At 54.4% G+C, this 27,132-nt stretch overlaps 3 protein-coding genes across 7 annotated transcripts in view; 1 reads left to right on the top strand and 2 right to left on the bottom strand.

The window, feature by feature from the left end:
• The window catches only part of WWP2 (WW domain containing E3 ubiquitin protein ligase 2), a 34,182-nt gene extending 30,395 nt beyond the window's left edge, over positions 1-3,787 (bottom strand). The window contains exons 1-4 of the mRNA XM_071567632.1: positions 3,723-3,787; positions 1,959-2,048; positions 625-772; positions 225-343 (exon numbers count right to left, since the gene is read on the bottom strand). Coding sequence (XP_071423733.1) covers positions 225-343; positions 625-772; positions 1,959-2,034 — 343 coding nt within the window. The 5' untranslated portion in view covers positions 2,035-2,048; positions 3,723-3,787. The remainder of the gene's footprint in view (positions 1-224; positions 344-624; positions 773-1,958; positions 2,049-3,722) is intronic.
• An 84-nt stretch (positions 3,788-3,871) lies between these two features.
• NOB1 (NIN1 (RPN12) binding protein 1 homolog) lies at positions 3,872-7,635 on the top strand. Its single transcript, XM_071567384.1, has 9 exons — positions 3,872-3,991; positions 4,071-4,203; positions 4,912-5,045; positions 5,142-5,213; positions 5,417-5,554; positions 5,631-5,849; positions 6,416-6,513; positions 6,596-6,740; positions 7,142-7,635. The coding sequence occupies exons 1-9, from the start codon at positions 3,914-3,916 to the stop codon at positions 7,409-7,411; spliced, it is 1,287 nt and encodes a 428-aa protein (XP_071423485.1). The 5' UTR covers positions 3,872-3,913; the 3' UTR covers positions 7,412-7,635.
• Positions 7,636-8,461: 826 nt separating this feature from the next.
• The window catches only part of NFAT5 (nuclear factor of activated T cells 5), a 60,657-nt gene continuing 41,986 nt past the window's right edge, over positions 8,462-27,132 (bottom strand). For 3 of the 5 annotated variants that reach the window (XM_071567864.1, XM_071567867.1, XM_071567868.1), the window contains 8 exons: positions 24,164-24,298; positions 23,943-23,995; positions 23,099-23,231; positions 22,489-22,569; positions 20,128-20,240; positions 17,176-19,603; positions 16,291-16,537; positions 8,462-15,035 (listed from right to left, as the gene is read on the bottom strand). In XM_071567864.1, coding sequence (XP_071423965.1) covers positions 16,299-16,537; positions 17,176-19,603; positions 20,128-20,240; positions 22,489-22,569; positions 23,099-23,231; positions 23,943-23,995; positions 24,164-24,298 — 3,182 coding nt within the window. In that variant the 3' untranslated portion in view covers positions 8,462-15,035; positions 16,291-16,298. The remainder of the gene's footprint in view (positions 15,036-16,290; positions 16,538-17,175; positions 19,604-20,127; positions 20,241-22,488; positions 22,570-23,098; positions 23,232-23,942; positions 23,996-24,163; positions 24,299-27,132) is intronic. The other 2 variants (XM_071567866.1, XM_071567865.1) reach the window with 2 other exon arrangements.

Below are 27,132 nucleotides of genomic sequence, written 5' to 3'. Positions count from 1 at the left end.
GTCCCACTGGCAGGGGAGCTGCAGAGGGCAGGGGAGCTGCAGGGTCCCACTGGCAGGGGAGCTGCAGGGCCCGGGGGCAGGGGAGCTGCAGAGGGCAGGGGAGCTGCAGGGCCCGGGGGCAGGGGAGCTGCAGGGTCCCACTGGCAGGGGAGCTGCAGGGTCCCACTGGCAGGGGAGCTGCAGGGCCCAGGGGCAGGCCCTGGCACCACCAGGGCAGTACATACGTTTGCCGCCGCTCCGCAGCAGGCTGCCCAGGCTGACCGAGGCGGTGCCCAGCAGCTCGTTCCTCAGCGTGTGGCAGATCCACACCTTCAGCTCCAGGTGGCTCTGGGCCGTGACGTTCCTGCAGGGACCAGAGAAGGAGTCTGTCACTGTGGCCTCGGGTCTGCTGCGTGCTTGGGCAGTGGGCAGTGCCAAGGAGAAGAAGAAGCTGGGCAAGGCCATGGGGCAACAGGAGACCCCCCTCCCTTCCTGCTGTCCTCCCAGCCTGGCTGACCCTGACAGTGTCATTCCCCAGAGGGAAAAGCTCTGTGACACCTGAGTGTCCCCAGCCAGCCTGCCCCAGCAGGGCACAGGGGACCCGCCCTGGCACCAGCCCCACACCCAGGGGTCACAGGCACTCACAGGGTGAGGATCTCGTTCCACAGCAGCTCAGAGTTGCCCATCTGCTTCCCTGTCTTCTTGGTCTCGCTGGGCAGCCCATCTCCAGCCACCTCCACGTAGCAGTTCATCCGCGCCGGGCGGCTCTGGGCCTTGGGCTTCACGGACACCACTGGGCAGGGACAGCCACAGGACAGTCAGGGGGGGTCCCTGGCCCTGCCCTCGTGCCCTGCCCCATCCCTGCCAGCCTGGGGGGCCAGGGCTCCTGCAGCACTGGGAGAGGGGCAGCGGGAACCGCTCCTGCAGAGGGCAGTGATGGCTGTCACCAGCCTGATCACTGCCTGTCCCCAGTGTCACCCCTCCCGAGGGCTGCAGGGAGTCCCTGTCCCCACAGACACCTCCCTACCCGGGGGCACATGGGCACGGTGAGAGGCAGGGTGGGGACACCCCTGGGCCAGTAGTGCCCAGCGGAGGCGCTGAGCTGGGGAACAGCTCCGAGGGGACAGGGGTCTCAGGGGACAGGGCCCTGAGGGGATGGGGGTCTGATAGGACAGGGCCCTGAGGGGATGGGGGGCTCAGGGGACAGGGCCCTGAGGGGATGGGGGTCTGATAGGACAGGGCTGTGAGGGGATGGGGGGCTCAGGGGACAGGGCCCTGAGGGGATGGGGGGCTCAGGGGACAGGGCCCTGAGGGGACAGGGGACTCAGGAGACAAGGGCCTCAGGGTACGTGGCTCCAGGTGCCACCTCGTGGCCATGGGAGCACTGGCACGGCCCTGGCAGGGCCACGTCCCCACATCAGGGTGGGGGAAGTGGCCGAGTCCAGCCCACGGACAGTCAGTGCAGGTTAGGCCAGGCCAGGCCCTCCTGCCCCCGGGAAGGGCACCCAGACAGGGGTGCAGGCAGGGCACACACAGCCCCATGCCCAGACAGGGCTGCAGGCAGGGCACACACACACACAGCCAGGGCTGCAGGCAGGGCACACACAGCCCCCATGCCCAGACAGGGCTGCAGGCAGGGCACACACAGCCCCCATGCCAGGCAGGGCTGCAGGCAGGGCACACACAGCCCCATGCCCAGCCCAGGGGTGCAGGCAGGGCACACACACACACAGCCAGGGCTGCAGGCAGGGCACACACAGCCCCCATGCCCAGCCCAGGGCTGCAGGCAGGGCACACACAGCCCCCATGCCAGGCAGGGCTGCAGGCAGGGCACACACAGCCCCATGCCCAGACAGGGCTGCAGGCAGGGCACACACACACACAGCCAGGAGTGCAGGCAGGGCACACACAGCCCCATGCCCAGACAGGGCTGCAGGCAGGGCACAGCCAGGGGAGCCCCAGCCAGGCACAGCACCCACCTTTCACAGAGAGCTGTGACTTCTCGCAGGACGGCCCAGCCCCGGCCCTGGCCCTGCTGGAGCTGGCAGCGGCCATGGCATCACCCCCAGCTGCAAGCACAGAGAGAACACCCCTCAGCACCCTGCCCAGGGTGCCAGGGCCCAAACACAGCCTGGGTGCCACTGAGAGGAACACACAGGGCAGGACACTGGGCCAGGCACTTGGACTCCAAACCTCCCTGGGCAGCTCCTTCCAGTGCCTGACCACCCCTTCCAGGATTAAATTCTTGCTGAAATCCCACAAAAAAATCCATCCTGTCTGCTCTAAGCTACGGTGGAGGGACCAGTGGCCACAGCTGGGCCCAGGGCAGGCCCAGGGGCACACCCAGAGCTCCTGGTCCCCCAGTACTCCCACCACATTCTCCCTGCCCAGTGCCACATCCCTGTCATGGCACTTCCCCTGCCCCTCCTGCAGTGACACTGGGAAGGTGGCAGGACACGTGGCTGGGCCTCTGCTGAAACCACAGAGAGGGGCTGAGGTCACACATCCCACGGGAGCACGAGGGCTGGAGTCAGCCCTGGGGGCTCTCCCTCCTCCTCCCCCCGTGCCCACAGGCAGCTGGCAAGGACAGGGCCAAGGTCATGGCCCAGAGCCCCCAGCACAGCAGGGCACAGGGGGCACCACTGCCCACCTCGGGCAGGAGCACCAAGAGTCCCAACCCTGTCACCCCAGGCAGGAACAACCCTGTCACCCTGGGCAGCAGAGAGGGCTCCGCGGAGTCACATCAGCCACTCCCACTGCCAGGAACACCAGGAGTTCCCTCCCTGCCCGGGGCACTGCCAACCTCTCCCTGCCTGCTCAGGAGAAGCAGGAAAAGGGGAGAAGCAGCTCCAGCCCAGGGAAAGGGGCTGGAGTTCCCTCCGTGCCCTCTCCCCACACCCTCAGGAGACCGTCCCGACCTCCATCCCACAGCCACATTCTCTGTAGGATCCCCTCTCCCGGGCCTGGCACTGCCCACAGCCACATTCCCTGTGGGATCCCCTCTCCCGGGCCTGGCACTGCCCACAGCCACATTCCCTGTGGGATCCCCTCTCCCAGGGCCTGGCAGTGCCCACAGCCACATTCCCTGTGGGATCCCCTCTCCCAGGGCCTGGCAGTGCCCACAGCCACATTCCCTGTGGGATCCCCTCTCCCGGGCCTGGCAGTGCCCGGAGCGCTGCTTGGCCCGGCCCGGCCGCTGTTCCGGTCCCTGCGCTCCGTCCCTGCCCCGCTGTGGGTGCCCCGGCCCGCGGTGGGTTCCCCGAGTACTCCGGTGCTGCCCGTCCCCTCTGGCCGTGCCCGCCCGGCCCTGTCCCCGCGGGCCGCCCCGATGGCGCTGCCCGGCCCGTGCCGGCCCTGCCCTGCCCGGCCCCGCTGCCCCGCGCTCCGCTCCCCTCCCGGTCCTGCCCCTTCCCCATTTCCTCCCGCCCGATCCCGCAGCGTTCCGGTGCCGCTCGCCCTCACACCCCCGGCCCCCGGGGCACAGCCTCGGCCCTCCCCGCTCCCGCAGCCCCGTACCCGGCGGGATCCCCCGGCAAGGCCGAGGCCTTCCCCTCCCCGGGGCTCCGCCAGCCCGGCCGGCGCTGCCGCTCCCGGTTAGTGCGGGTCACCCGCGGGGCCGCCCCGGGAGCGAACACCGCGACCCGCTCTGGGACCGGCCCGGCCCGACCCGGCCCGGCCCGGCCCGGCCCAGCACGGCCAGTCCAGTCCCGCCCAGCCCAGCCCAGCCCGTCCCGTCCCGTTACCGGCGGTCGCTCCGCTCCCGCTCCCCGGCTCCGGTCATGTGACCGCCGGTCCCTCACGTGATCACGGCGCCCGGAAGCGCTTCCGCCGCCCCGCCGCGCTGGGGCCGGACCACAACTCCCGGCGTGACTCGCGACAGACCCACGATCGCGACAGACCCGCGACTCCCGGCGTGCCCCGCGCGGGCCGGGCCATGGGGCGCACGGACATGGCGCGTGTCCCGCACGTCGTGGCCGACACGGGCGCGTTCCTGAGCGCGGCGCCGCTGCAGGTACCGGGCACGGGGGGACGCGGGGGGGACGCGGGGGGACCCCGGGCCGGGCCGGGCCGCACTGACGGCGCTCCCGCAGGACATCGCGGCCGCGCTGTACACCGTGCCCGAGGTGCTCGCCGAGATCCGGGACCGGCCCACGCGCCGCCGCCTCGCCGCGCTGCCCTGCGAGCTGCGGGTGCGCCGCCCGCGCCCCGACCTGCTGCGCCTCGGTGAGTACCGGCGGGCACGCACCGGGCACCGGCACACACCGGGCACCGGCACACACCGGGCACACACCGGGCACCGGCACACACCGGGCACCGGCACACACCGGCACACACCGGGCACGGGCACACACCGGGCACACACCGGGCACGCACCGGGCACCAGCACACAGCGGGCACACACCGGGCACCGGCACACACCGGGCACACACCGGGCACCGGCACACACCGGGCACGCACCGGGCACCGGCACACACCGGGCACCGGCACGCACCGGGCACACACCGGGCACCGGCACGCACCGGGCACCGGCACACACCGGGCACGCACCGGCACACACCGGGCACGCACCGGGCACCGGCACGCACCGGGCACACACCGGGCACACACCGGGCACCGGCACGCACCGGGCACCGGCACACACCGGGCACACACCGGGCACACACCGGGCACCGGCACACACCGGGCACGCACCGGGCACCGGCACACACCGGGCACCGGCACACACCGGGCACCGGGCACACACCGGGCACCGGCACGCACCGGGCACGCACCGGGCACCGGCACACACCGGACACCGGGCACACACCGGGCACACACCGGGCACCGGCACACACCGGGCACACACCGGGCACCGGCACACACCGGGGCACACACCGGGGTCCGACACCCGCCCCGGCCCCGGCCCCAACCCACCGCCCCTCCGCCCCGCAGTGACCGACTTCTCCAAGAAGACCGGGGACTACCCGAGCCTCTCGGCCGCCGACCTGCAGGTCCTGGCCCTGACGTGCGAGCTCCAGGCTGAGACCGACGGCCCCGACGGGCTGCGCTGGGAGCCGCAGGACAAGGTGGGGACAGGGCCGGGATGGGGATGGGGAAGGGGACAGGACGGGAGCCGGGGCCGGGGCCGGGACGCCCCGCCGACCCCCCTCTCCGTGCCGCAGGTTCGGCTCAGCTCCACCCCTCGGCACCCCGAGGCGCCGCTGCACATCGCCGGGTTCCACCTGCCCAGCAAGGTAGGCACGGCAGGGACGGGGAGGGCACGGCAGGGACGGGGAGGGCACGGCAGGGACGGGGAAGGCACGGCAGGGACGGGGAAGGCACGGCAGGGACGGGGAAGGCACGGCAGGGACGGGGAGGGCACGGCAGGGACGGGGAAGGGACAGGGTGTCGGGTCCGCAGACCCCACGCGGGTGAGGGACCCTCCCTGTGCCCCCAGCACAGACCCCCGGGCAAGGGGCAGCACCAGCCCAGCCCCGAGCACAGCCCAGACCCAGCACACAGCGACCAGTTCAGCTCCTTCCTGTACTGGCGGCCACCCCTGCCCAACATCGAGGAGGAGCTGCAGGAGCTGCTGGTGAGTCCCGACCCTGCCCCTGCTCCCCATTTCTGGCTGTGCCTGAACCCCCCGTGCCCTCCTGTCCTGCCCCCAGAATGCCCAGGCCATCTCTGCCAGCCCCGAGGGACCCCAGAGCCCTGGGGATGGGGCCAGCGCTGGGGAGGAGGAGGAGGAGGAGGATGAAGAGGAGAGTGATGATGAAGGCTGGATAACCCCCAGCAACCTGAAGCAGGCCCAGCAGGACATGGGGCACTGTGACACAGACCCTGCCGGGGTCCAGGTCGGCTGCGTCACCACCGACTTCGCCATGCAGGTGGGGCTGGGGCAGGTGGGGCTGGGGCAGGTGGGGCTGAGGGCATGGGGCTGGGGCAGGTGGGGCTGAGGGCATGGGGCTGGGGCAGGTGGGGCTGGGGCGGGTGGGTCAGGGGCAGGTGGGGCTGGGCTGGGGGGGCTGGGGCAGGTGGGGCAGGGGCAGGTGGGGCTGGGGCAGGTGGGTCAGGGGCAGGTGGGGCTGGGCTGGGGGGGCTGGGGCAGGTGGGGCAGGGGCAGGTGGGGCTGGGGCAGGTGGGGCAGGGGCAGGTGGGGCTGGGGGCATGGGGCCGGTGGGGCTGGGCTGGGGGGGCACTTCCAAATCTTCAGGTTGGTTCCACCAGCACAACAAGGCAGTGCCAAGTGCTTGGACAGGGTGGGAGTGAGTCTGTGACGGTTCCTGGTGTCAGAACCAGCCAGTTCTCTGTCACAAGAGGCTTCTGGGGGTGTCCCCACTGTTGATGTTCCCCTGTTGGTGTCCCTGCCGGTGGCCTCTCCCTGCCCAGCCTGGCACAGCCTGGGTAGCTCCCCCAGTGCCACTGCCCATGTCCTGTTTGTCCCCCCTTGCAGAACGTGCTGCTGCAGATGGGGCTGCACGTGCTGGCCGTGAATGGGAGGCTGATCCGCCAGGCCCGGAGTTACATCCTGCGCTGCCACGGCTGCTTCAGGTGTGGAGAGGGCTGGGGGGTCCTGCTGCTGGGCTGAGCCCTGTTCACAGCCCAGGGAACCGCCTCTGTCCCTGCCTTGCAGGACCACCTCGGACATGGCCAAGGTTTTCTGTCCCCACTGTGGGAACAAGACCCTGAAGAAGGTGGCTGTGAGTGTCAGCGACGACGGGAGCCTCCACATGCATTTCTCCCGCAACCCCAAGGTGCTGAACCCCCGTGGGCTCAGGGTGAGTGCCCAGACAGTCACAGAGCCAGTTCCTGAGGTAGGAAAAGAGCTCCAAGAGCGTCGAGTCCACCCTGTGCCCAATCCAATCCCCAGCCCAGAGCACTGAGTGCCATGGCCAGGCATTCCTTGGACACCTCCAAGGGTGGGGACTCCAAACCTCCCTGGGCAGCCCCTTCCAGTGCCTGACCACCCTTTCAGTGAGGAAATTCCTCCACTGGCATCTCAGGGATGGGAGCGTGGCCTGTGGCTGGAGGGTTGGAGGGAACCAAAGCAAAACTGTGAACATTCTCCAGGTGTTCCCACTTGCCCCCAGGGCTTTTGGGCTTCAGTGCTCAGTTCCCCAGAGCCCTGTGGTCCCTCCAAGTCCCTGTGCCCCGTGGCTGACTCGCTGTGCCCCGGCAGTACCCGCTGCCGGCGCCGCAGGGCGGCAAACACGCGCACAACCCGCACCTGGTGGAGGACCAGCGGTTCCCGCAGCAGCGACTGTCCCGCAAGGCGCGGCAGAAAACCAACGTGTTCGACCCCGACTACGCGGCCGCGGCGTCGCCGTTCGCCGAGCACGACGTGCACAGCCGCGCCGCCCACCTGCACATCCGCGACGCCGCGCTGGGCGCCGGCCGGCGCCGCCTCAACCCCAACGCCGTCACCAGCAAGTTCGGCAAGAGGAGGTGAGGGCAGGACGTGGCCCCCACCTGCAGGACCCACCGCTGAGGCCTCTCCCAGACCTGGGAACAGACTGGGCTGTTCCTTCCCTGCTCCGCTGGTGCCCAGAGTGGCCGTGACTGGGGGTGACAGTCCCTGGGTTTGGGAGGCCCCAACCAGGGTGGAGGGTGAGGTGGTGCCTCCTCTGCTCAGCCCCTGGCAAAGCTGCATCCCAATAAACACCAAACTGTAGCACCGTGGCTCAGTCTGGGTTCTGTGGCTGTTTGGGGTTCTTTGTCCCATGGCCCCACAGTGGCAGTAACAAGGTGATGAGCTCCAGAGGGACAGAAAGCCCGTGGCAGGGGACTGTGTCCCACCCTGGCACTGAGCACTGCCCAGGGCTGAAGGGAGAGGCCCTGGGGGAAAGATTCTTGGATAAATGTGCTGAAATCTTCCACAATCAAGCATTCTGCCCAGCTCTCACTGCAGTTTCTGCTGAAATTGTTCAGAATGATGACATTCCCAATAGGAGCTGCAGCCCCTGCTCCTGGAGAGGTTGTGGGTTGCAGGGTGGGAGCAGGAAGGGGGGACACAGCTGGGCCTCCAAGGCATTTTTAGTGTGTTGGAGTTGGTACCCCAAAGATGTAGATAAAGGCAATGAGGTAACACAGCCCAAAATCCTGTCTGGGAGGTGGTAACTCCCATCACCTTCCTGGCTTTGGGCTCCTGGCTTTGCCTCCCTGGGGCAGAACAGCCCCAGCCACCCTGAGGGAGGTTCTGCGTGTCCCTGAGTTTGATGAGGAATCCCAGGCGATGGAAGCACCTCCCTCAGTGACACTCTGCAGGCTGGGCTGGGCTGGGCTGGGCAGCCCCAGGGCCTGCTGGGGGGCTCCACACCACAAAGCCACAGGAAATGCTGGGCTGGGACTCCCAAGTGCCTTTCCTTGCACAGCAGCTGCAGCAGGACAGCTCCCAACCAGCACCAGATGGTTCCCAGCTGGACCATTCCACACTGCTGAGTGGAGCTTCCTCCCAGCACAGGGAAGATGCCCTTGGAAAAACCACCACAAGACTTTACACTGCAAAATGAAAACTTTCATCGTTTTATTCTCGACTGCAGCTGTTTACAGAAATATAGTTGCGAGTATACAAATGTCCCAATAGAAGCAAAATATTTTTTTTTATTTTTTAATATTCAACAAGTTATCACAGGAGAGCTAAAAACATAGATGCAAATAAAATATCCCCTCATAGACAAACTGAAAACACCGGGAATCAGTGCTTGGAAAACCCCACCTACGAAAGCCATATACACAGAACTGCACGAAGGAGTATCTGGTGCTACTTTCACATTGCAGGACACAGAAGAGGCAGCTCAGCAGTGGGTGGTGCCCCCAGCACACCTGGAACACCTGCACACAGGTGAGGAGGCTGCCAGAGGTGCAGCCAGGAACAGAGGGCAGAGCTCTGCTGCAAGGGGGCTGGAGTTCACTCAGCATCAGCTCAGATGGAAATAGTTCAAATCACTTTGTTTTACTCAGAATAAAAGAGCTTCAGGAACGCTGCAGGCTGCTGAGGGTACTGGAATGTGATCCCAGTTGTGCAACAGCCAAAGAGCCACTTTCAAACAAACCTCCCTCCAGGCACCGTTACCATCCCGAGGAGCTCCTGCCCAGGGTCACTCTGGTCAGGCCATTCCCACTCCAGGGAGCAGCTCCAGGGGCCAACACGAAGCCAAGGCCATTCATTCACCTGAGCACAGGCCCCTTCCCTAATGCCAGGCCTGGAGCTGGAATGTCTCACAGTGGCTGCTCTGGGTGAGGGAGCCTGGGAACCTGAACCTCGGATTCCTCACCACATCCAGGAATGTCACTGGGCAATTTAATGACTGTAACAGCTACAAGGAAAGGGCAGAGATGAGCCCTGCCAACTCCAGGGGCAGCAGGAAGGACACTGCCTGTTGGTAGGGGAGATTTGGGAACACGTGGACCAGCACAGCAATGGCTGATCCACCTCATGTCACATTCCAGTGGAACACTGATCTGGCAGGAAAAGTCATGGTGGACACAACACACACTTGATTTTATGACATGAAGCTGTGCCAGGGGAGGGTTGGAGTGGATCCAGGAAAAAGCTCTTCCTCCAGAGGGTGGTGGGCACTGAACAGGCTCCCCAGGGCAGTGGGCACAGCCCCGAGGCTGCCAGAGCTCCAGGAGGGTTTGGACAATGGGACAGAGTGGGATTGTTGGGGTGTCTGTGCAGGGCCTGGGGTTGGACTGGGTGATCCTTGGGGGTCCCTCCCAGCTCAGGATATTCTCTGATTCTTGGGGTTTACCTGGAGGGAACCAGCACAAGACAACAGGCCCCACATGGCCACATCCAAGAGGAGCTTCATTGGCTTTCAAGGAGTTCCCCCACATGGACTGAGATCAGTTCAGTTGGTTAAAACTGGGTTGCAATAATGCCAAGGTCACGGGTTCAATCCCCTGTGAGGGCCATTGACTTCAGAGTTGGACTCGATGGTCCTTGTGGGTCCCTTCCAGCTCAGGATAGTCTCTGATCCTTTGATTCTGTGACTGCTGCAGTGACAGTTCAGATAAAAACACTTTACAGACTCCTGCCCCCATGGGGATGAAGAGGAATGGCAGAGGAAGCCTCTCCTCCCTGATCCAACACAACCAGCTGAGCAACAGGGCCCCTTTGCTGCACAAGGATGACCAACACTCCCTGTCTGCACGAGCTGCTGGAGAGACTGGGAATGGGAAAGGTCCTGCAGGGACTCGAGGGAAGCCAGACAGGAGCTCAGGAAGCCTGTGCTGCTGCCCCTGCTGAGCCCACCCTCAGACAGGCCTCCACCTGCCTGTCAGCCCTACCCTAACCCACATCTGCAAGCATTAATAAAAAGATATAAAAATACAAAAGTGGCCACAGCTGTTCCAACCCACAGAGTTCAGTGACATTCACAAGCAAAGCCAGTCCTGGGAGCTCGTTACCAACTGAGAGGTGCTGAGACAGCTACTCATGAGTGACTACAAAAACCTCCTACTAAGGAAAAGGAATATTATTTCATGTTTATAAAAATGTAAATATAACAGTATTCTATGCATGTGTCTAATTATTTATATATAATAGATATGACTCCTCTATATACATATATATAATCCTAGAATATACAGGCAGTGCATATTTACATTCCTATACAGATTGGGAGGGAGGAAAAGCCTCTCCTGTGTAACCCCCCAGGCTCCCACTCCACTGGAGAATTTTACAAGTCCCTTTTTCCAGGAGTTTGCCCCCTGCTGCATTTTCCTGGTATCCCATTTCCAGCCCTGAGCAGTGGGCACAGACTCCCTGCCCGGGGCATCACAACGGGTGGAACTGGGCTGAGCACAAAGTGCTCACAGTCTGCCCCAAAAGACTAATTAGGCCCAAATTAAAACAAAACCCCTGCAACAACACAGGATCTCAGTGCTGTTTCCTCTGAGCTTCTAAAGAACAGAGCTGCCCCCAGTTCTCTGGACCACAAAACCCACCAACTCCTTGAAAATCACTTTTGCACTAATGAGAAGTCACCAGTGATCAGTATTTCCTCTTCTCACCTTCCACCTACAGCTCAGGGCATGCCAAGCCATTCCCTCTCCTCATTCCTGCTTCTCTCACTCAGATCATGTCTGGGCTCCCTGCACTCCCCTCTCCTGCAACACCCCTGGAAAAGGAACCCAACAGTTTCCCAAGCAGAGGGATGAAAAAACCAAGAATAAAAAGGAATAAAAATTATTCAGACACATTTTCCTTTTAGAAATTGGATTCTAAATCAACATCTCAATAGAAACTTTAAAAAATAAAGTTCCAACTTTCCCAAGTGAGGGGAATGTCCACTGACACAGCTGCCCAGACTTGGCACTTCCACTAAAAACCTGCCCAAGTCATTTTAACTGCTCAGGCCTTATTTTATCTTAAAACTACACAGGAAGAGACCACCCTGTCAGTGATCAGAAGTAACTGTAATAAATTATTGGAATTTCTACATCCACCTCAGAACTGCCAGCCTGGAATTGTGTCTTGAACTAGATTTGTGTTAAAGTAAGAGCAAAGCATTTGGCTCACTGAAAGATCAGGCAGTGAGGAGGCAATTAGTAACAACTTGTTAATGAAGCACAAAGCACCAGTAACTCCTGGCCAGAGGAGATTCTCAGCTAAAACTGTGCACTGAGTGTTGGGCTGTGATTCTTGGGTCTCTGTGCACACCCACAGTGTAGAAGTGGCCAAGGGAACATGTGCAGACATGGGGCTGTGCCTGGCAGGTTCCTCTCCCCTCAATCCTCCCCTGTGCCCACAGGGGACCCCCCAGGATTGCTGGACTTACAGAGACCAAAACCTCTGGATCTTCTTTCTCAGCCAAAGGGAGCAGACACGATGCCAACACTCCGTGTGCTCCTGGAGAGCAGAGGGGGAACACAGGGATCAAACAGAGCAGATGAAGCTCCAGTGACCAATCTCAACTGCTTAAATTACAGAAGTAAATGCTCAGGACTCTGGTAAAACACAGATGTGGCTCCTCTGACATTCTGCAGCCTGTCCTTCAGCTCTTTTTTGGCTGATCCAACCCCTCCATCCTCTGGAGCAGCTCCGAGCACACACCAACTGCTGAGCAACCTCTTCAGTCACAGACAAATACTTTTTGTAACCAAATCACATGTTCAAGTGTTGTACATTTAAACATTGACCTAAAATGAACAGGTAAGTTGAACACGAGGAAAGGAAGGTGTTTCCAGAAGGGAAAACTGGGATAGCACAGCCCTTGGTTGGTTTGTTTTGTACATTTTTCCCTCTTCTCCTCACAAGTGAGCTGAAACAAACCCACAATTCAAACATACCCTTCCCTGGAGCTGTGGCAGTCCTGGGATGAGGTTCTCTTCTGGGCACCCATCCTGTTCCATGGAGAATTGGTCCCTGGTGACTTGGCACTGACCAACATACGGACACACCTTCGGAACAACGACCACACCGGAGCAGCACAGAGGGAACTGATCGTTCCGGTCACTTCTTCTGTGTGTGACGGCCCCAGGTGACACCCAGCAGCTCGTCCTGGGACATGGGGCCTGCAAACACTGCCAGTTCCCTTTCCAGGAACTGGCTACGGACTTCCATGGCCCTCTGGAAGTAGTTTCAGTCCATAAATCTCAGTCTGAGCCCCACAGAGCATTTGGGCACTGCTGCTTCCGTGCCATGAACCATCACGAGATGTTGTTATTAATGTTTTGTCTTAGCAGGGGAGGGAAAAAAAACACAGAAAGAAAAAGTCTGGTTGGGGTTAAAGCAGCTCTGGACATGATGCAGCAAGGGAAATTTGTTTTCTCGTGATTAAAAATTTCAACGTCTGAGCATAATTATAAATTAAGAGTTAAAACACAGAGGCGCTAATAATAAAATATTAAATAGGCAATGAGAGTGGAGAAAAGCTGAATGGCTCATTCTGAGGGAAACCCCCATGTTTTGGATCTTATATAACCATAAATGCCTCTGGGTTTCCTCCCCAGACTGTGAGTGAGGGACACACTGAACACAGAGCGAAGCTTCTCATGGCCAGCTGGACCAGCACTGCCTGGTGGAATGGCGAGAGATGAACACGTTATTTATGTTGCAAAAAGTACTTAAATACTCAATAAAGACATAACAAACCCCACCCCACCCCACTGTTATCAGACGCCACGTTGTGGTAGAACATCAGACAAACTCACAAATTTACCACAAAAATGTGTGGCAAAAAGAATATTTTATATATATGTATATATATAAATTTTTTATATTTATGCCAATGTACTCACTCAGTACAAATAGCAAAATAGTTATACCATTTCCTAAATACAAAATATAGCTTTCCAAAAAAATGAAACACACATTAGATATAAACCATCCAAAACTTGAACGATTGAAAACTGTATTCAAAATTAAATGACCCAGAGCAGGTCTCTTTCTGAAAAGTTCCCTTCATATCGGCAAGAAGCCTTACTACTGAAAACGTAATTCAATGCCTCTCAATGAGAGAGAGAAAGAGAGAGACAGAAAGAGCAAGTGAACGTGTGACAGACCCACAAACGGGGGGAATCCAGGGAAACAACAGAAACTCTACACGGCTCAACTACGCACACGAGTTAAGGGGAAACACACACAGCAAACAGACTGGAGGAACTTAAAAAAAACCATTTACAGACTGTTCTTTTGTTATTTGAAATAACAAAACCGGAGAATGACGTGAAACCGACTACACTGCGGGAGGCGAGGCTGTGTGGGGAGCACACACTGCCCAGGGCTGAAGCACCCAAAGCACTCACACGCCTCACAACACACCTGCATGGGCTGGAGTGGGTTGTTTGTACATTCGGTAACATCAGTCAATGACTTGTTTCTGAATTGAACACGACAATCTGAAACCAGACTTGGGGCTTGGTGGTAGAAAAAGGAAAGAATTCACTTCAGAACCGCAATGAGCTCCACGTGCTACAAAGATGCAACAGCTCAGGATGAAGTGATGTTTTAAGAAGGCTTAAAAATGATGCAATTTGCCCCCTACTTGGAGTAAAGCCAAGCTGAAGATTTCCATCAGTCACAGCCAGACAATGGTGGGTTAAGGGGGATTCCTGCATTTAGAAGGTGGTGAAGAAATTGCTTCCTCCCTCCTTACTCCATGATTATTTGTCAAAGCTTCTACTGACTAAGCAATTAACTGCCAAGGATTCCTAAAAGCTGCTTCTGAGCTTTAAAGCCAGTAGCATATTTATGTCTTTTGTTTTAAAAACACAATATAAAACTGAGGGAGAGAAGGGAAACCATGGAAAGAATGAAAGGGAGAAGGCTGGTTTGGGAACAACTAATGAGACTTCACAGAGCTCTAACCCATCAGTCAGAGTGAGAGACATGGAGGAGTCCCTTCCTCAGCCAGAATGTTCTTTTCAAGCTGAAAGTGTTTTAGAGGAGAAGATTTGAAGAGCAACTGAAGTTCTCCTTCAGTTCTTCCTTTTGCAGAGCCACCAAACCGTTGCTCTATGTACAGCTCCTTGCAAGAGATGTGGAAAATTGTTAATGCCATTCTCAGATGGGAATTGCCCACCTCTGGCCACCTACAGCAGCAATTCTCTGCTTGGCAATACCAATATTTTCAACTAATAAGTCGTGGATTTGGCTCTCCCACTCCATGTGAACCGTGAGATCCCTTCACTGACTGACAGCTGAGTCACAGCTCGTGGCAGAGGGAACTGCTGTTCCTGCTTCACGAGCTTTCCTAGGCAGATGAGGGGATGGGAAAAAGGAAAAGGAGGGAAAAAGTAAACATGGTAACATGGATTACCTTCTAACAACAATAATAACTGACCAGATATGCTTTAAATTCCAAGAGCCCCCACTGTAATGAGGTTTAGGAACCTGGTGACAGCCCAATCCCACGCCCCAGTAACACAAAGCATAACTCCTCAGCATTATTGGCACTACAGAGCCCAAATTCCATGGCTGTGGCCCCAGGTCTGCCACTGGCCACGTGTGTGCTCTTAGAGAGGGCCACTTTCCCACAGGAGCAATCGGTTCCACGCAGCCTAATCCAGAGTCGGAAGGTCTCAGAGGATCTGGGTAATCGTTGCTTTCTTTCTTCACAGAGTTTCTGCAGGGGGAAACAAGCAGAGAAGTCATGGACAACTGACCACAGTCACCCCCTACTGCTGTGCACTGCCTTCATCTTCAGAGTGTTCCTCACGAGCAGCAGCAAGGTGGGGGTGAGTGGCAAGACAAGGCTTTGTGGGGACCTCAGAGCCCCTTCCAGAACAGAAAGGGGCTTCCAAATGAGCTGGAAAGGGACTTTGGACAAGGGCCTGGAGTGACAGGACAATGGGGAATGGCCATAAGAGGAAGGAAGGCAGGGTTAGGTTAGACATTAGGAAGGAATCCTTCCCTGTGAGGGTGTGCAGGTCCTGGCACAGGTTGCCCAGAGAAGTTGTGGCTCCCCCATCCCTGGGAGTGTCCAAGGCCAGGTTGGAGGGGGCTTGAAGCAACCTGGGCTGGTGGAAGGTGTCCCTGCCCATGACAGGGGATGGGATGGGATGGGATGGGATGGGATGGGATGGGATGGGATGGGATGGGATGGGATGGGATGGGATGGGATGGGATGGGATGGGATGGGATGGGATGGGATGAGCTTTAAGGTCCCTTCCAATTCAGACCATTTCATGACTCCATGATCAAACAAACCCCTTTAATTTAAGAAATGACATGTATCACTTCAGTGAAACTCATGGGCAATTCAGGATGGCAGCACAGTTTCCCAGAGCCAAGTTAAACACCACAAGCTACACCAGATTCCAGAGTCCTCCTGGTTCTTGGAGCTCACTTGCAGTCAAAGCCTCTTTCCCCCCTCTGAAAAGGGCACCTTCCAAAAGCAGGATATGTCCCAGTAACAGCTGATGGTGGCAGCTCATTTCTGGCACAGCCTCAGCCTGTGGCACACTCAGGACCTGCCACACTCCACCAAAACTTGTTTTCATGTTACATTTTTACAACCCAGGGGGCAAGTTCAGAACAGTTCAGACTTGAGGTGTTAATTACTCAGTAATTGGGAAGTTTGTACATGCAGTCATATTTCATAAGGCTTTGATGTGCCAAGCTGTCAGTGACCCACTCCAAAATACCAGGCTGTGACAGCAGATGACAAAACATATGAAAAGTGAACAGGCCAGTCTCAACCAACTGTTTCATACAAATTCTGGCCTCTGACTCAGTTTAATAACTTCATTCTGAGAGCACAGTCTTAATTCAGCATCACTGACCTCTTAAAGCACAGCCCTGCACTCCAGGGTAAAAGTGCACTGTGCAAAGCACACGTGTGGCAGGACAGGGCCCAGACACCCGACCCCAGCACTCACCTGCCAGGCTAGAAGGAGCCAGCCATGTTGTTGCCCTGGTTCTGCAAGGACACGAGCAGGTCGTCGATCTTCTCCATGTTCTGGCTGGGTGCCATGGGCGGGGGCAGCGGCGCCGGCTCCGAGATCTGCTGGGACAGGAGCGCGGGCACGGCCGCCTGTGCCTCGCCCTGCGGCTGCCCCGGCTGCCCCATGGCCATCAGCTCCTCTGGCAGCGTGGCTGGCCCCGAGGGGAGCAGCTGGCCACAGTCTGGGGGCAGCAAGGGAACAAGAGGCATGTCAGGGAGGCTGAGCCCAGCAAAGCACACCCAGCAAAGCACACCCTCGGCAGAGCTGCTACAGCCTGTTGTGACCACCACCTGGGGCTCCACAGCTACCACAGACCTCTACAAAGAAAGGATCTGCATCCCACAGAACTTGCCATGGAAGCTACAGCCAGAGAGGGAAAGGGGAAGCTGCAGGTTTATACAGCTAAATACACTGTAACAGACACTCTTCTGGACGACACAGCTTCCAAAATCCTTGTTTCCTTCAACAACGTGTGGACAAATCTAACATGTATATTGTGAAAACCAAAGCCAGCAGGAGAAAAGCTCTCTTAAAAGAGCACAATCACTCCTAGATTAGATATTAGGGAGAAATCCTTTCCTGGGAGGGTGGGCAGGCCCTGGCACAGGTTGCCCAGAGAAGCTGTGGCTGCCCCATCCCTGGAAGTGTCCAAGACCAGGTTGGATGGGGCTTGGAGCAACCTGGGATAGTGGAAGGTGTCCCTGCCCATGGCAGGGGTGGAACAAGATGATTTTCAATGCCCACTACCACCCAACCTATCTATGGCTCTATGAGAATCTCCTCCAAATCGCGAGGTCACACGGGGCACTTGTCACTTACTGTTTTGGATGCCAAACAGGAATATTCCTGATGTCTGCTGGGATGAGGCAGGGGAGTTCTGCAGCTGGTTGATGGCACTCCCTGCCGTGTTGTGGAACAAAGGAGCCTGCTGCTGGGGAGGAGAGGCAGTTCCTGGCAGTCCTGCCATGCTGTTCTGGGAGGAGTACATGGGGGACTGCTGCAGCTCCGGCTGGCTCATGCTGTTCTGCAGCGCAGACATGGAAGCTGAGGAGATGAACAGAGTGACCTGCTGCTCTTGAGAACTTGGGGACCCTTGGACCAGCTGAATCTGGGGTGAGTTATGGAAGATGGTTGGCTGCTGTGCTTCGGCCTGGTTGGAGCCAGGGTTTTGGAGAGAAGACACTGTGGTCTGACTCTGGAATTGCATGGGCTGCTGCTCCTGGTTCATCGACGCCATGTTCGTCTGCGGGTGGAAAATGGACTGGCCTTGTTGCTCCTGATTGGTCACTGGGTTTTGATTGGGATTGAAAATCATGTTCTGCTTTTGAGAGGCCATGGTACTCATTGCATTTTGGTTGCTGAACATCATGTTCTGCTGCTGCTGCTGCTGCTGTTCTTGAGCTGGAGGACTGCTCTGGATAGCAACGATCGAATGCTGAGGCTGGAAGATGGCTCCTTGTTGGTTCTGAGGAATGGAGCTGGACTGGATGGAGCCCAACGACACTTGAGACTGAAACAAACCCTGCTGAGCAGGCTGGGTCTGGGGCTGCTCCTGGGGAAGCATGGAACTCTGGATATGAGATATCTGGGTCTGCTGCTGGAAAGAAGTCTGCTGTTCAGTGTTTGTTGCTGTCTGCAGAGAAGAAATGGAATTTGGGCTTGTAAAGAATGACATCTGTTCTTCCTGAGTGGCAGGGTTGCTCATGGAACTCTGGGAGAGGAACATGTTGGCAGACTGCTGGTCTTGGGGAACTGAGGAGCTCTGCAAGACACCCATGGCATTCTGAGAGTGGAACATCGGGGGCTGCAGTTGGTCAGAGGAGTTAGTGTTGGTCTGGTTGTGGACAATGGAATTGGAGCTATGAAAAAGAGAGCCTTGGGTTTCCTGGGTTATGTTCTGAGTATCACCAATAGGATTCTGAGAGTGGAAAAGCTGAGCCTGTGAGTGTGGAGACTGCTGCATGAAGCTTCCAGACTGGATGGACATCATTTCCCCGCCTTGCTGGAACAGGCTTCCCCCTTGCTGCTGAGTCCCACTCGCCTGGACACTCATCATGGTTTTGGTAGATGAGAAGAGATTCACCTGGGACTGACCTTCCCCACTGTGCTGCATCTGAACCATGGTCTGAAACACAGAGCTCTGCATCTGCTTACTCTGCCCCGCTGCCTCCTCTCCATCTGCAGCAGAGGACGCCTGGAACATGGCAGGGGCACTGCTGGAGACCTGCTGCTGGGCAGGGGCGGCCGCCTCGCTCCCCGACACGCCGGGGGACGAGGAGAACAGCTCACACTGCATTTGCATGTCCTCGTTAGCTGATAACCCACCCATCATGTGCGAAGCCTGCTGGTACACCGGGGACTGCTGCAGGGCTCCGTTCCCCGAGGCGGTGGAGGAGAACAGATCCGACTGCATGGGCGCGGCCGGCGGGCACATGTTCTGCTGGATGCCCATCACCATCGACGTCTCCATCGCCGTCTGCTGCTGCTGCTGCTGCTGCTGGGCCGTGGGCAGGGCGCTCTCAGCCTGAGGGTGCACGTTCTCGGCTCGCCCAGGCAGAAGGTTCTCCGCTCTGGAGTGCACAGCTGTGTCCGAGGAGGAAAACATGCCAGGGTTTACACTGTTCTGGATCTGGCTGACCTGCTGAAAGATGTCTGCGTTCAGCTGGTCTTGGACATCCTCACTGCTGTCTGAACCAGAGAACAGAACGGAAGATAACTGCTGCTGGGCCTCCAAAACCTGCTGCACCAAGTCGACGTTCCTGTTGCTGCCAGTGGCAGTGTTGGTTGGAAAATTGCCAGCCTGGAGCTGCTGTATCGTGTTCTGTAACTGGCTCACCCCGCTGGCCGACGAGAAGATACTCGAGGAAATCTGCTGCTGCAAGGCCTGTGCTGGCTCTGAGAGCGTGGACTGCTGCTGCTGCGACGCCTCAGTCAGCTGGGACAGAGTCACTACTGTGCCATCCGACTGCAGCACCTCCCTGGCCTGGGAATCCCTGGGCTGGAACTGGGCCGCCTGCTGCAGCAGCGCCTCGCTGTTCTGCAGCTGGCCCGGGGTGGACACTGCTGAGAAGCTGCTGGGCTGGGAGATGTCCTGGGTCTGGATCGTGGTCAGGGGCTCTGGGTTGTACACCTTGGGCTGCATTTGCTGCTGGTTTTCACTTTCAGAAGGTAAATGGGAAGCAGAGGTTGATATGCCGGACATGCTGTTTTCCAATGTTTGTTGAGTTGGTCCAACCACATTTGAAGCCTGAAAAGAGCAAGACATTGGGCAATTTATAAATTGACTTGGGTGATGCTGATACAATTTCCCCCAATCCCTTATGTCCAGGAAAGATCAGAGGACGTGATAGCTGTGTATGTCTCCAGACCAGCAAGCAAATGATTACCAGTGAAAATGCTACTTTGAGGATGAAGTCAAGGCACAATTTAAAGAATGCAATGCTATGAACTGATTAAAGAATATTCTTACAGTACTTTCCTAGTTCTGTGTCACAGGACAAAAAACATCATCACAGAATCACTAACCAATCAATGTCTGGGTGGAGGAGCCAGGTGAGTTACCCAAGGAAACTCTCTGTTGTTTTACTCGTGCTCTGGATTGTGTTTTGCCCAGACTGCTCCTGGATGTGGCATTTTCCCAGTCCCTTTCCCTTCTCCACTATCAAGGCATGGACCAAGGGGTAGGTGTAACCCAGACCCTCAAAGCTGCTGTTCTCAGCCCCCACCAAACTCACCTGGAACGTGGGGGGGAGAGAGTTTTTCTGCACTTACTTCCATTGGAGCCACATCTTCGTTCTTGATCATACTGCTTGGCATGAGTGGAGTTATCAAGGCACTAGGAAGAATGTTCACCTTCTCCAGGTTACAGCCCGTGGCCTTCACTGCTGCAGCCACAAATAAAAGAGAAGGGGGCAAGGGAAGGTCACCACCCACCCTGCACAGAGCTCTGTTCCCATTTCAGCCCCACCACAAGAGCTCTCTCACCCTCAGGCAAGAGGCTTGACATGCACAAAGATCATTCTTGAATACTTCAAATAGTCCTGGAAAACCTTCAAAGGTGATTTTTAAGACTAACAGCAATGCCACAGTTTCAGTTTTCTTCCATTTGATGCCTTTCTAGACCACAGCAGACACCCACCAACTGCTCCAACTACAAACAGAAAAGCTTCAGACATCTCTCCTCAAATTACCAGATTTTAAATTTCACTTTAATTGTACAACTCCTCTACTTCATTTTGAAAAGCATCTGCTCTCAGGCAACAGTGCTCAAAGCATTCAGACCACAATTTGACTCTGTTAAAGCACTAATCAAGTAAAAACTTGGTAAGTCTGCACATCAGCTCTGCAGCAAGTTGTTATTTGCCTTTGCAGTGTCTATTTTTTCCATTTTTTTAAGTGGAAAAGTGGCTTCTTAAAATGCAATAGAACACTTTAGTTTTCATCTCACAGAGTCACTGAATGGTTTGGGTTGGAAGGGACCTCAGGGGTATCCAGTTCCACCCCCTGCCAGGGGCAGGGACACCTTTCACTAGACCAGGATGCTCCAAGCCCTGTCCAATCTGAACAATTCCAATAATTCTTCCCAATCCACATTAAAAAAATTACATAACCTATCCCAGATCTTTGCTGCAAAGAAATTCACCTTCCTGGTTTCAAATGCTGCTGAAATGGAGCTTGAACCAAACCAACAGGAAAGCCTGTAAAAACCATCATTCCATAAGTCCTCTTAAGTAAATTAAGGAATTAATCCTCAATGTCAAGCAACAGATCTCCATGTTTTAACCCAATTTAAACCCTACAATAACAGAGCAGGAAAATCTCTGCAGGTGTCTGTGAGTGGGGAAGGGCAGAGTAGGACAAAGTATGTAAAGCACACGAAACTGGCTGACCTCTGGTTCATGACCAGCTGGAGCAGCACAGGAGTGAACTATCACCACAGAGCTGTCAGCAGAAACCCACATGAGAGGGTAAATTCAGATTTATTGCATAAATCAGATGAGGATATGAAGGAACAGAAATAGCAGGCTGAGTTCTGAGGAGCAGCAGCTGTCCTGGAGCAGTTGGGATCTTCCCTCCACACTAAATTAGGTGGATGTCAGGCTTACCCTGCACACTCCTTATTATCTTCCTCATCTTTTCAATCTGGCTACCAGAAATCTTCCCAGTCCTCTCAGCAGTTTGTTTCACTGCCCTCCATATTTTTGCATATTTCTCCTCCAATTCTTCTCTGCAGGTTTAAACTCATCATATCTTGTGTTATCCTCCCTAACAAGTTGTAAAGTCAACTTGTAAATCCCTCCCTGCCAAGACCAAGCTCTGAACTTCAAACACGAGCTGTGGGTCTCACCTGCAGCCAGGGGTTCCTATCACACCTGGGATCACTCTGCTCACCTTCCACCTGCTTTCCAGAGCAGGCTGTGGAAATTTCCAGTCATTTCTGGGCACCACCAGAGCCTTGACAGGCAACTAAGAGACATTTCCTTCCTCTATACCAGTATTAGAAGGATCAATTCACACTTTAAAAAGTAAGTAAACCTCAAACCTGTTCCCTTGGAAGGAAACTACAAACTTTGCAGGGACAGAATGGTCAGGGAAAAGTCCTCACTTAAAGGAGTATGTTGTAATTCTCAGAATTAACATTTTTAGACCCACTGAAAGCAGTGCTACAAAACCTATAAAAAAACAGCTTCTGAAAAATACCAAGTTGCCACATTTGTGTTTTTTAGTGCTCAGTCCTTCCCCACCACTCCCCCTCTAGGTGTGGGTTTGCTTAAATTAACACTGCACAGTTTCTAAATCCTTTGTATTAACTGCCATCTCAGGCTTTCTTTTTTTTTCTTCACTTGCAAACATTAAATAAAAACTCGACTGCTGCAGGGCCTGAGGCATGAAAAAATATTTAATATTATTTTTTGAAACGTTTTTGTTCTATATTTACTCATATGAAAATATACTTAAAGGAATACTGTTATAAAGTAAAATATACAGAATCAGAAAACAAACCTCCCTATAAGAACAGGGCCAGATTTTGTAAGCACAGACTTATCACAGGATGTCTGATTCACTGCTCCAAATTAGGGTAAGAATTTAGAGTTAAATTATTAACAACACTGATAAGAATCAATTTAGTACCTTTTATAGCCTCTTCAAAAGAACAATGTTGGGCTGGGCTGGAGATTTCCTTCTTCACATTAACATTCAGAGTCCCAGCTGCTGAGACAAAACACATTGAGAACTTCCTATGTTAAATCAGCAAACAAGCCAAAACCAAACAAAGCAAACCAAAACAGTTACTTATAGTTTGAAAATATTCAGGTTCTTTGAAACCCTCAAACCTTTGCCCTGTGCATTGTGATATAGATAAATAAATAAACAATATGTGAGGTGGGCAAACTGCAGCTTTCCTCAGGATAAAGCTGGGTGGGATTTCTTGGTTTATTTGGTGACTGTATGGAATGTGTCTGCCTTTTTTCCTGTTCAGCTTCATTTTGATCCTTAAACTAGAAATGGATGCTGCTTTATTTGAAGAACAGCTGCCTCCACACTGCTGGAATTTGAGATATTTACCACATAAAGGAGGAAAGCAAAGCCTTTAGAATTCACTGTCAACAGAGCAAACCTCCCCCCAAGAGGAGGGTGTGAAGACCCACATCCCTTAACATTGCTGTGGTAGGGCTGAGACCCTGAGATGGGAAGTGAGCAGGGAGAGAAGCCCCTCCCTGGCCAGGCTGAGGTCACACACCTGGCTCTGGAGTGTAGGTAAAGGGCTGCACGTCGTGAGATCTCCCAGCGTTGGTCACCACGTAGATTCCCACAGAAACTGCTGAGGTTATTTGCTGGTCATGATATGGTGGCACCTTCACAATAAGGTGATTCTGCAGGGCAAAAATCATTGGGGAAAAATCATATTTTATTATTACTAACCTTAATTGTAATCACATCCATCAAAAGAGAGAAACAGACTGATAAACCAGCACAAAACCCAAAGGCCTTGGGGAAATGCACAGGTGGGGTCCTGCCTGTGCAGGTGGGAGCAGGATGGCTTTTGTTTGACATCATCTGCATCTCCCAATTCTCCAACTTCAGCCCAACAGCCCAGAAAGACTGTTGTCTTCAGTTGTGCCAGAAAGAATAAATAAATAAATATTCTGTAAAGCATTTCAGAGTGGAACAGAAATTCAGGCAGGTATAAAGAGTCTGGTGCACACACACCTATTTCCACTCAGCAGGAATTGAATGAGTCCTCAGGAAAACTGCTGGGAAAGCTGAGCCAGGCACTTTAATTCCACTGTATGTAAGGGCAAAGACCTGCTCACCAAACTGAGGGACCCAACCTCTCAACTAGAAAGGGAACAATTAAACCTGTCCAAACCCACAATTATATTCTGCCAGACTCACTGCAGAACTTATGGGAAGAAAAAGAACATTATTTCTAGAAATGCACAGGAAGAAGGAAAGGCTTGGTTGATTTTTCTCTGGAAACAGAGCATTTTTTAGTTAAAAATGTAATAATAATTGTAATAGTAGTAGTAGCAGCAATAAGAATAGTAATAATAGTAGTAGTTATAATAACAATAGAAAAGTACCTGATGAAATAATTCCATGTCTATTTCAGCTTCTGCCTTCCAAGAATTCTCATCTAAATGAAAATTAAAAGCATAATTTAGTGCACATCCCACAGATCAATTTACTTTTGTGCCTTTGGTTCTGCTCCTCAGTTTGCTCTCCAGGACTGAGCTTAACCAAGCCAAGGAAGCCAACCCAGGCTCTGCTCAGCACCCCCAGCCAGCACTGCTCCCACACTAACCAGAAACATTCTCCTGGAAAATCACTTTTGTTCCCTTTAGGAAGTTCTTGCCAATCAGAAAAACCTCCTCTTCACCCTTCACTGAACAGCTGTGGAGACTTTTCTTCAGGATCTCTGGAACTCCTGCTGGCTGAGCTGCAAGGGCAAAAACAGAGCTTGAGATCCAGAAAAAACTGACATTCAGAGCAATCCACTTTTACTTACAGGGTTATGAAGGAAAGAACAAAGTAACTCCTGACCTCCCTCCTTCACTACATCACCCACAACAAACCCTTCTAAAGACAACCATGTCTGTTATTTCCTCACTAAATATAATTACCTCACAAAAATCATGCCTAGGTCAATGATCCACTAATAATATTTTCCTTTCTCTCCTGCATTTGTTAAATCTTCTGGATGAAACTTTCAGTGCTGGAGCCAAAGCTCAACAAGTGCAGAGACTGTAACTCCCTGGCACAGTCAGAGACCAACAAAGGCCTCGGCCACACCTGAAGCTTCTCTGCAAGTTCAGCCTTAAGGTCATAAAAACTTCAAGGGTTTTTGAGGCTTATTTTGTTCTGCTCTGCAAAGGGCAGAAGTGGTAACTCCCCTATTACCTGGGGGGTTTGACACATTTCTTTTTTCACATGACATCAGTTTTCTGGCTGGTGCAAGAACCCAGGACTTGGAGCAACCTGGTCGAGCAGGAGGTGTCCCTGCTGGAACTGGATGGGCTTTGAGGTCCCTTCCAAACTCTTGCAAGAGTCAGGAGTGTGACTCTTAGCTGGGGATTTCAGTAATTTATATCCAATACATGAGCAAGAGGCCCTGGTTTACAGGCACCCATCCCTGGACACCTCTGTGCCAGCCATTCAGGTGATGAAATCATCTACGTAACACTTATCACAAACTGCCTCTGCTGCAAACCATTCCTGTTCTTCTGAAAGCCTAAATCATGTAAGACCACGTTGTGTTAAATGCAAAGGAGCACTGCAGGCAATTTGCACAGCCCTGTGTGCTAAATAACCTGCTCTGACACACTGACCATGAAATGATGGCAGTTCCCACCCAAGGCTGCCCAGCCACCCCTCCCAGCCCTGGCACTCCCCGGGGCACACGATCCACTCGTGCCCTGCTCCTGCATGGCCCACCTGGAGTGTTTAATAACAGTGTTCTCTGGGCTTACTACACAGCCCAACATACATCCTGTACCACTCCAAATTATTTAATGACCTTTCAGAAAGGATTTCTCTACAACTCTGGCAGAGGGTTCCCAGGCAACCGTTACGCAACGACTGAATATGCTCAAGGCACATGAAAAGAGTAACTGGATTTAGGTTTGCTAACAAGTTAACAAAGCCTATTTAAAACACAGCCCTTAAATAAAGAGCCTGCAGCTACTTAATGCCTCTTCTGTGGTTTCAGGAACATTATTAGTTACAAAAGACACCATAAACAGGCTCTGATGAGGGAAAATGCAAACCTTGTTGAGAGGGCACAGCACCCATCTGTAGTGAGGTGCATGGAGCACAAACCTGGTGTAATGTGCTTGAGGAGATGATTTAAATGAACCAATAACTTCATAAACAACAAAATTTATGCCATTTTGATCAGCCAGTACAGATGTGCCAGCACTACTGGGTTGGCCAAGGTCTGCTCAAGTCACCATAACTTCAGCATAAGCTCTGGCAGAAGCACAGAATCCTGGAAAGAGCCTCAGGAATGCCCTTTCCACCCTCACACCATGATCAGCCTCACCCACATATTCCCCAAAGACACAAGTCTGACCAGAGCATTTTGTTCAGAGTATTTGTTTCCAGCATATAAAATTCCTGGGCAATCCCTTAGCAACTTGCACAATTAAGATTTTCTTAGCAAGTGACCAAACCTCAGCTTGCCAAAAACTAAACCAATTTATTCCTTACTGCATTAAATACAGCTTTTTTTTTAGCTAAATGGCCTATTTCAAAATCAGTCTCTAAATGTTTCACCTCAGACTCTCAGTTTCTGCTCACAACAGTAAGGTTTGGATTGTTTTAAGGAAATGGTGGGGGGATGAAATGAGAAGAAATGAGCTTTAAGGTCCCTTCCCACCCAAACCATTCCATGGTTCTGTGATTCCCTTTTCCCCACTGGTCAGTGGAACCTTCAGGGAGCCATCTGTGCTTGTGCTAAACAGAGCATTTTAATAAAGAGCTAAAAAAAGTTTTGTTCTTGCACTGAACCAGAACAGATTCAGCCTCTGGCCCATCTGAGGACCACAGCTCAGAGAGCCAGGCCTGAGGAATTACTGCAAATCCTTTCCAGCACTGAGAGCTGATGGAGGAGTGTGACAATACAGAGGAGATTAAGAACTGTATCAAAAAGTCAATATTCAAAGCAATCGTAGCAAAACTTGAGGAATTTTAAGAGGCAGAGACTCATTTCACTGAAGAGCATAAATGTATAACTATTTTTAAACAGTGGTCAATAAGTTTAACTAATATTAAAATCAATCCACGTGCTCTCAGCTACAGCAATTCTGAAATAATGACAAAGAATCAGAGAATGGATTGGGTTGGAAAAGCCCTCTGAGATCATCAAGTCCAACCCTTGGTCCAACTCCAGTCCCTTTACCAGATCATGGCACTCAGTGCCACGGCCAAGCTCAGGTTAAAACCCTCCAGGGATGGGGAATCCACCCCCTCTCTGGGCAGCCCATTCCAATCCCTGAGCACTCTCTCTGCAAAGAATTTCTTTCTCATCTCCAACTCCAATTTCCCCTGGCAGAGCTTGAGCCCATTGTGCCCCCTTGTCCTATTGCTGAGTGCCTGGGAGAAGAGATTAACATGGGGTGTTTTTTACCCCCCAAGGCACAGAATCACAGAGTCACTGAGGTTGGCAAAGCCCTCCCAGCCCATGGAGCCCACCCAGTGCTCGATGCCCACCTTGGCAAAGCCCTCCCAGCCCATGGAGCCCACCCTGTGCCCGATGCCCACCTTGGCAAAGCC

This window comes from Pithys albifrons, chromosome 12 (assembly GCF_047495875.1).
Source record: "Pithys albifrons albifrons isolate INPA30051 chromosome 12, PitAlb_v1, whole genome shotgun sequence".
Taxonomy (NCBI): Eukaryota; Metazoa; Chordata; class Aves; order Passeriformes; family Thamnophilidae; genus Pithys; species Pithys albifrons.
The sequence above is the reverse complement of the archived record's forward strand: the minus strand, read 5'-3'. Positions and strand labels throughout refer to the sequence as shown.

Excerpts from the sequence above, each read along its gene's own strand:
- NOB1 (XM_071567384.1), top strand. The coding sequence starts at position 3,914 with ATGGGGCGCACGGACATGGCGCGTGTCCCGCACGTCGTGGCCGACACG. Across the intron at positions 5,555-5,630 it reads AGGAGCTGCAGGAGCTGCTG|AATGCCCAGGCCATCTCTGC; the intron begins GTGAGTCCCGAC and ends TCCTGCCCCCAG. Across the intron at positions 6,514-6,595 it reads CGCTGCCACGGCTGCTTCAG|GACCACCTCGGACATGGCCA; the intron begins GTGTGGAGAGGG and ends CCTGCCTTGCAG.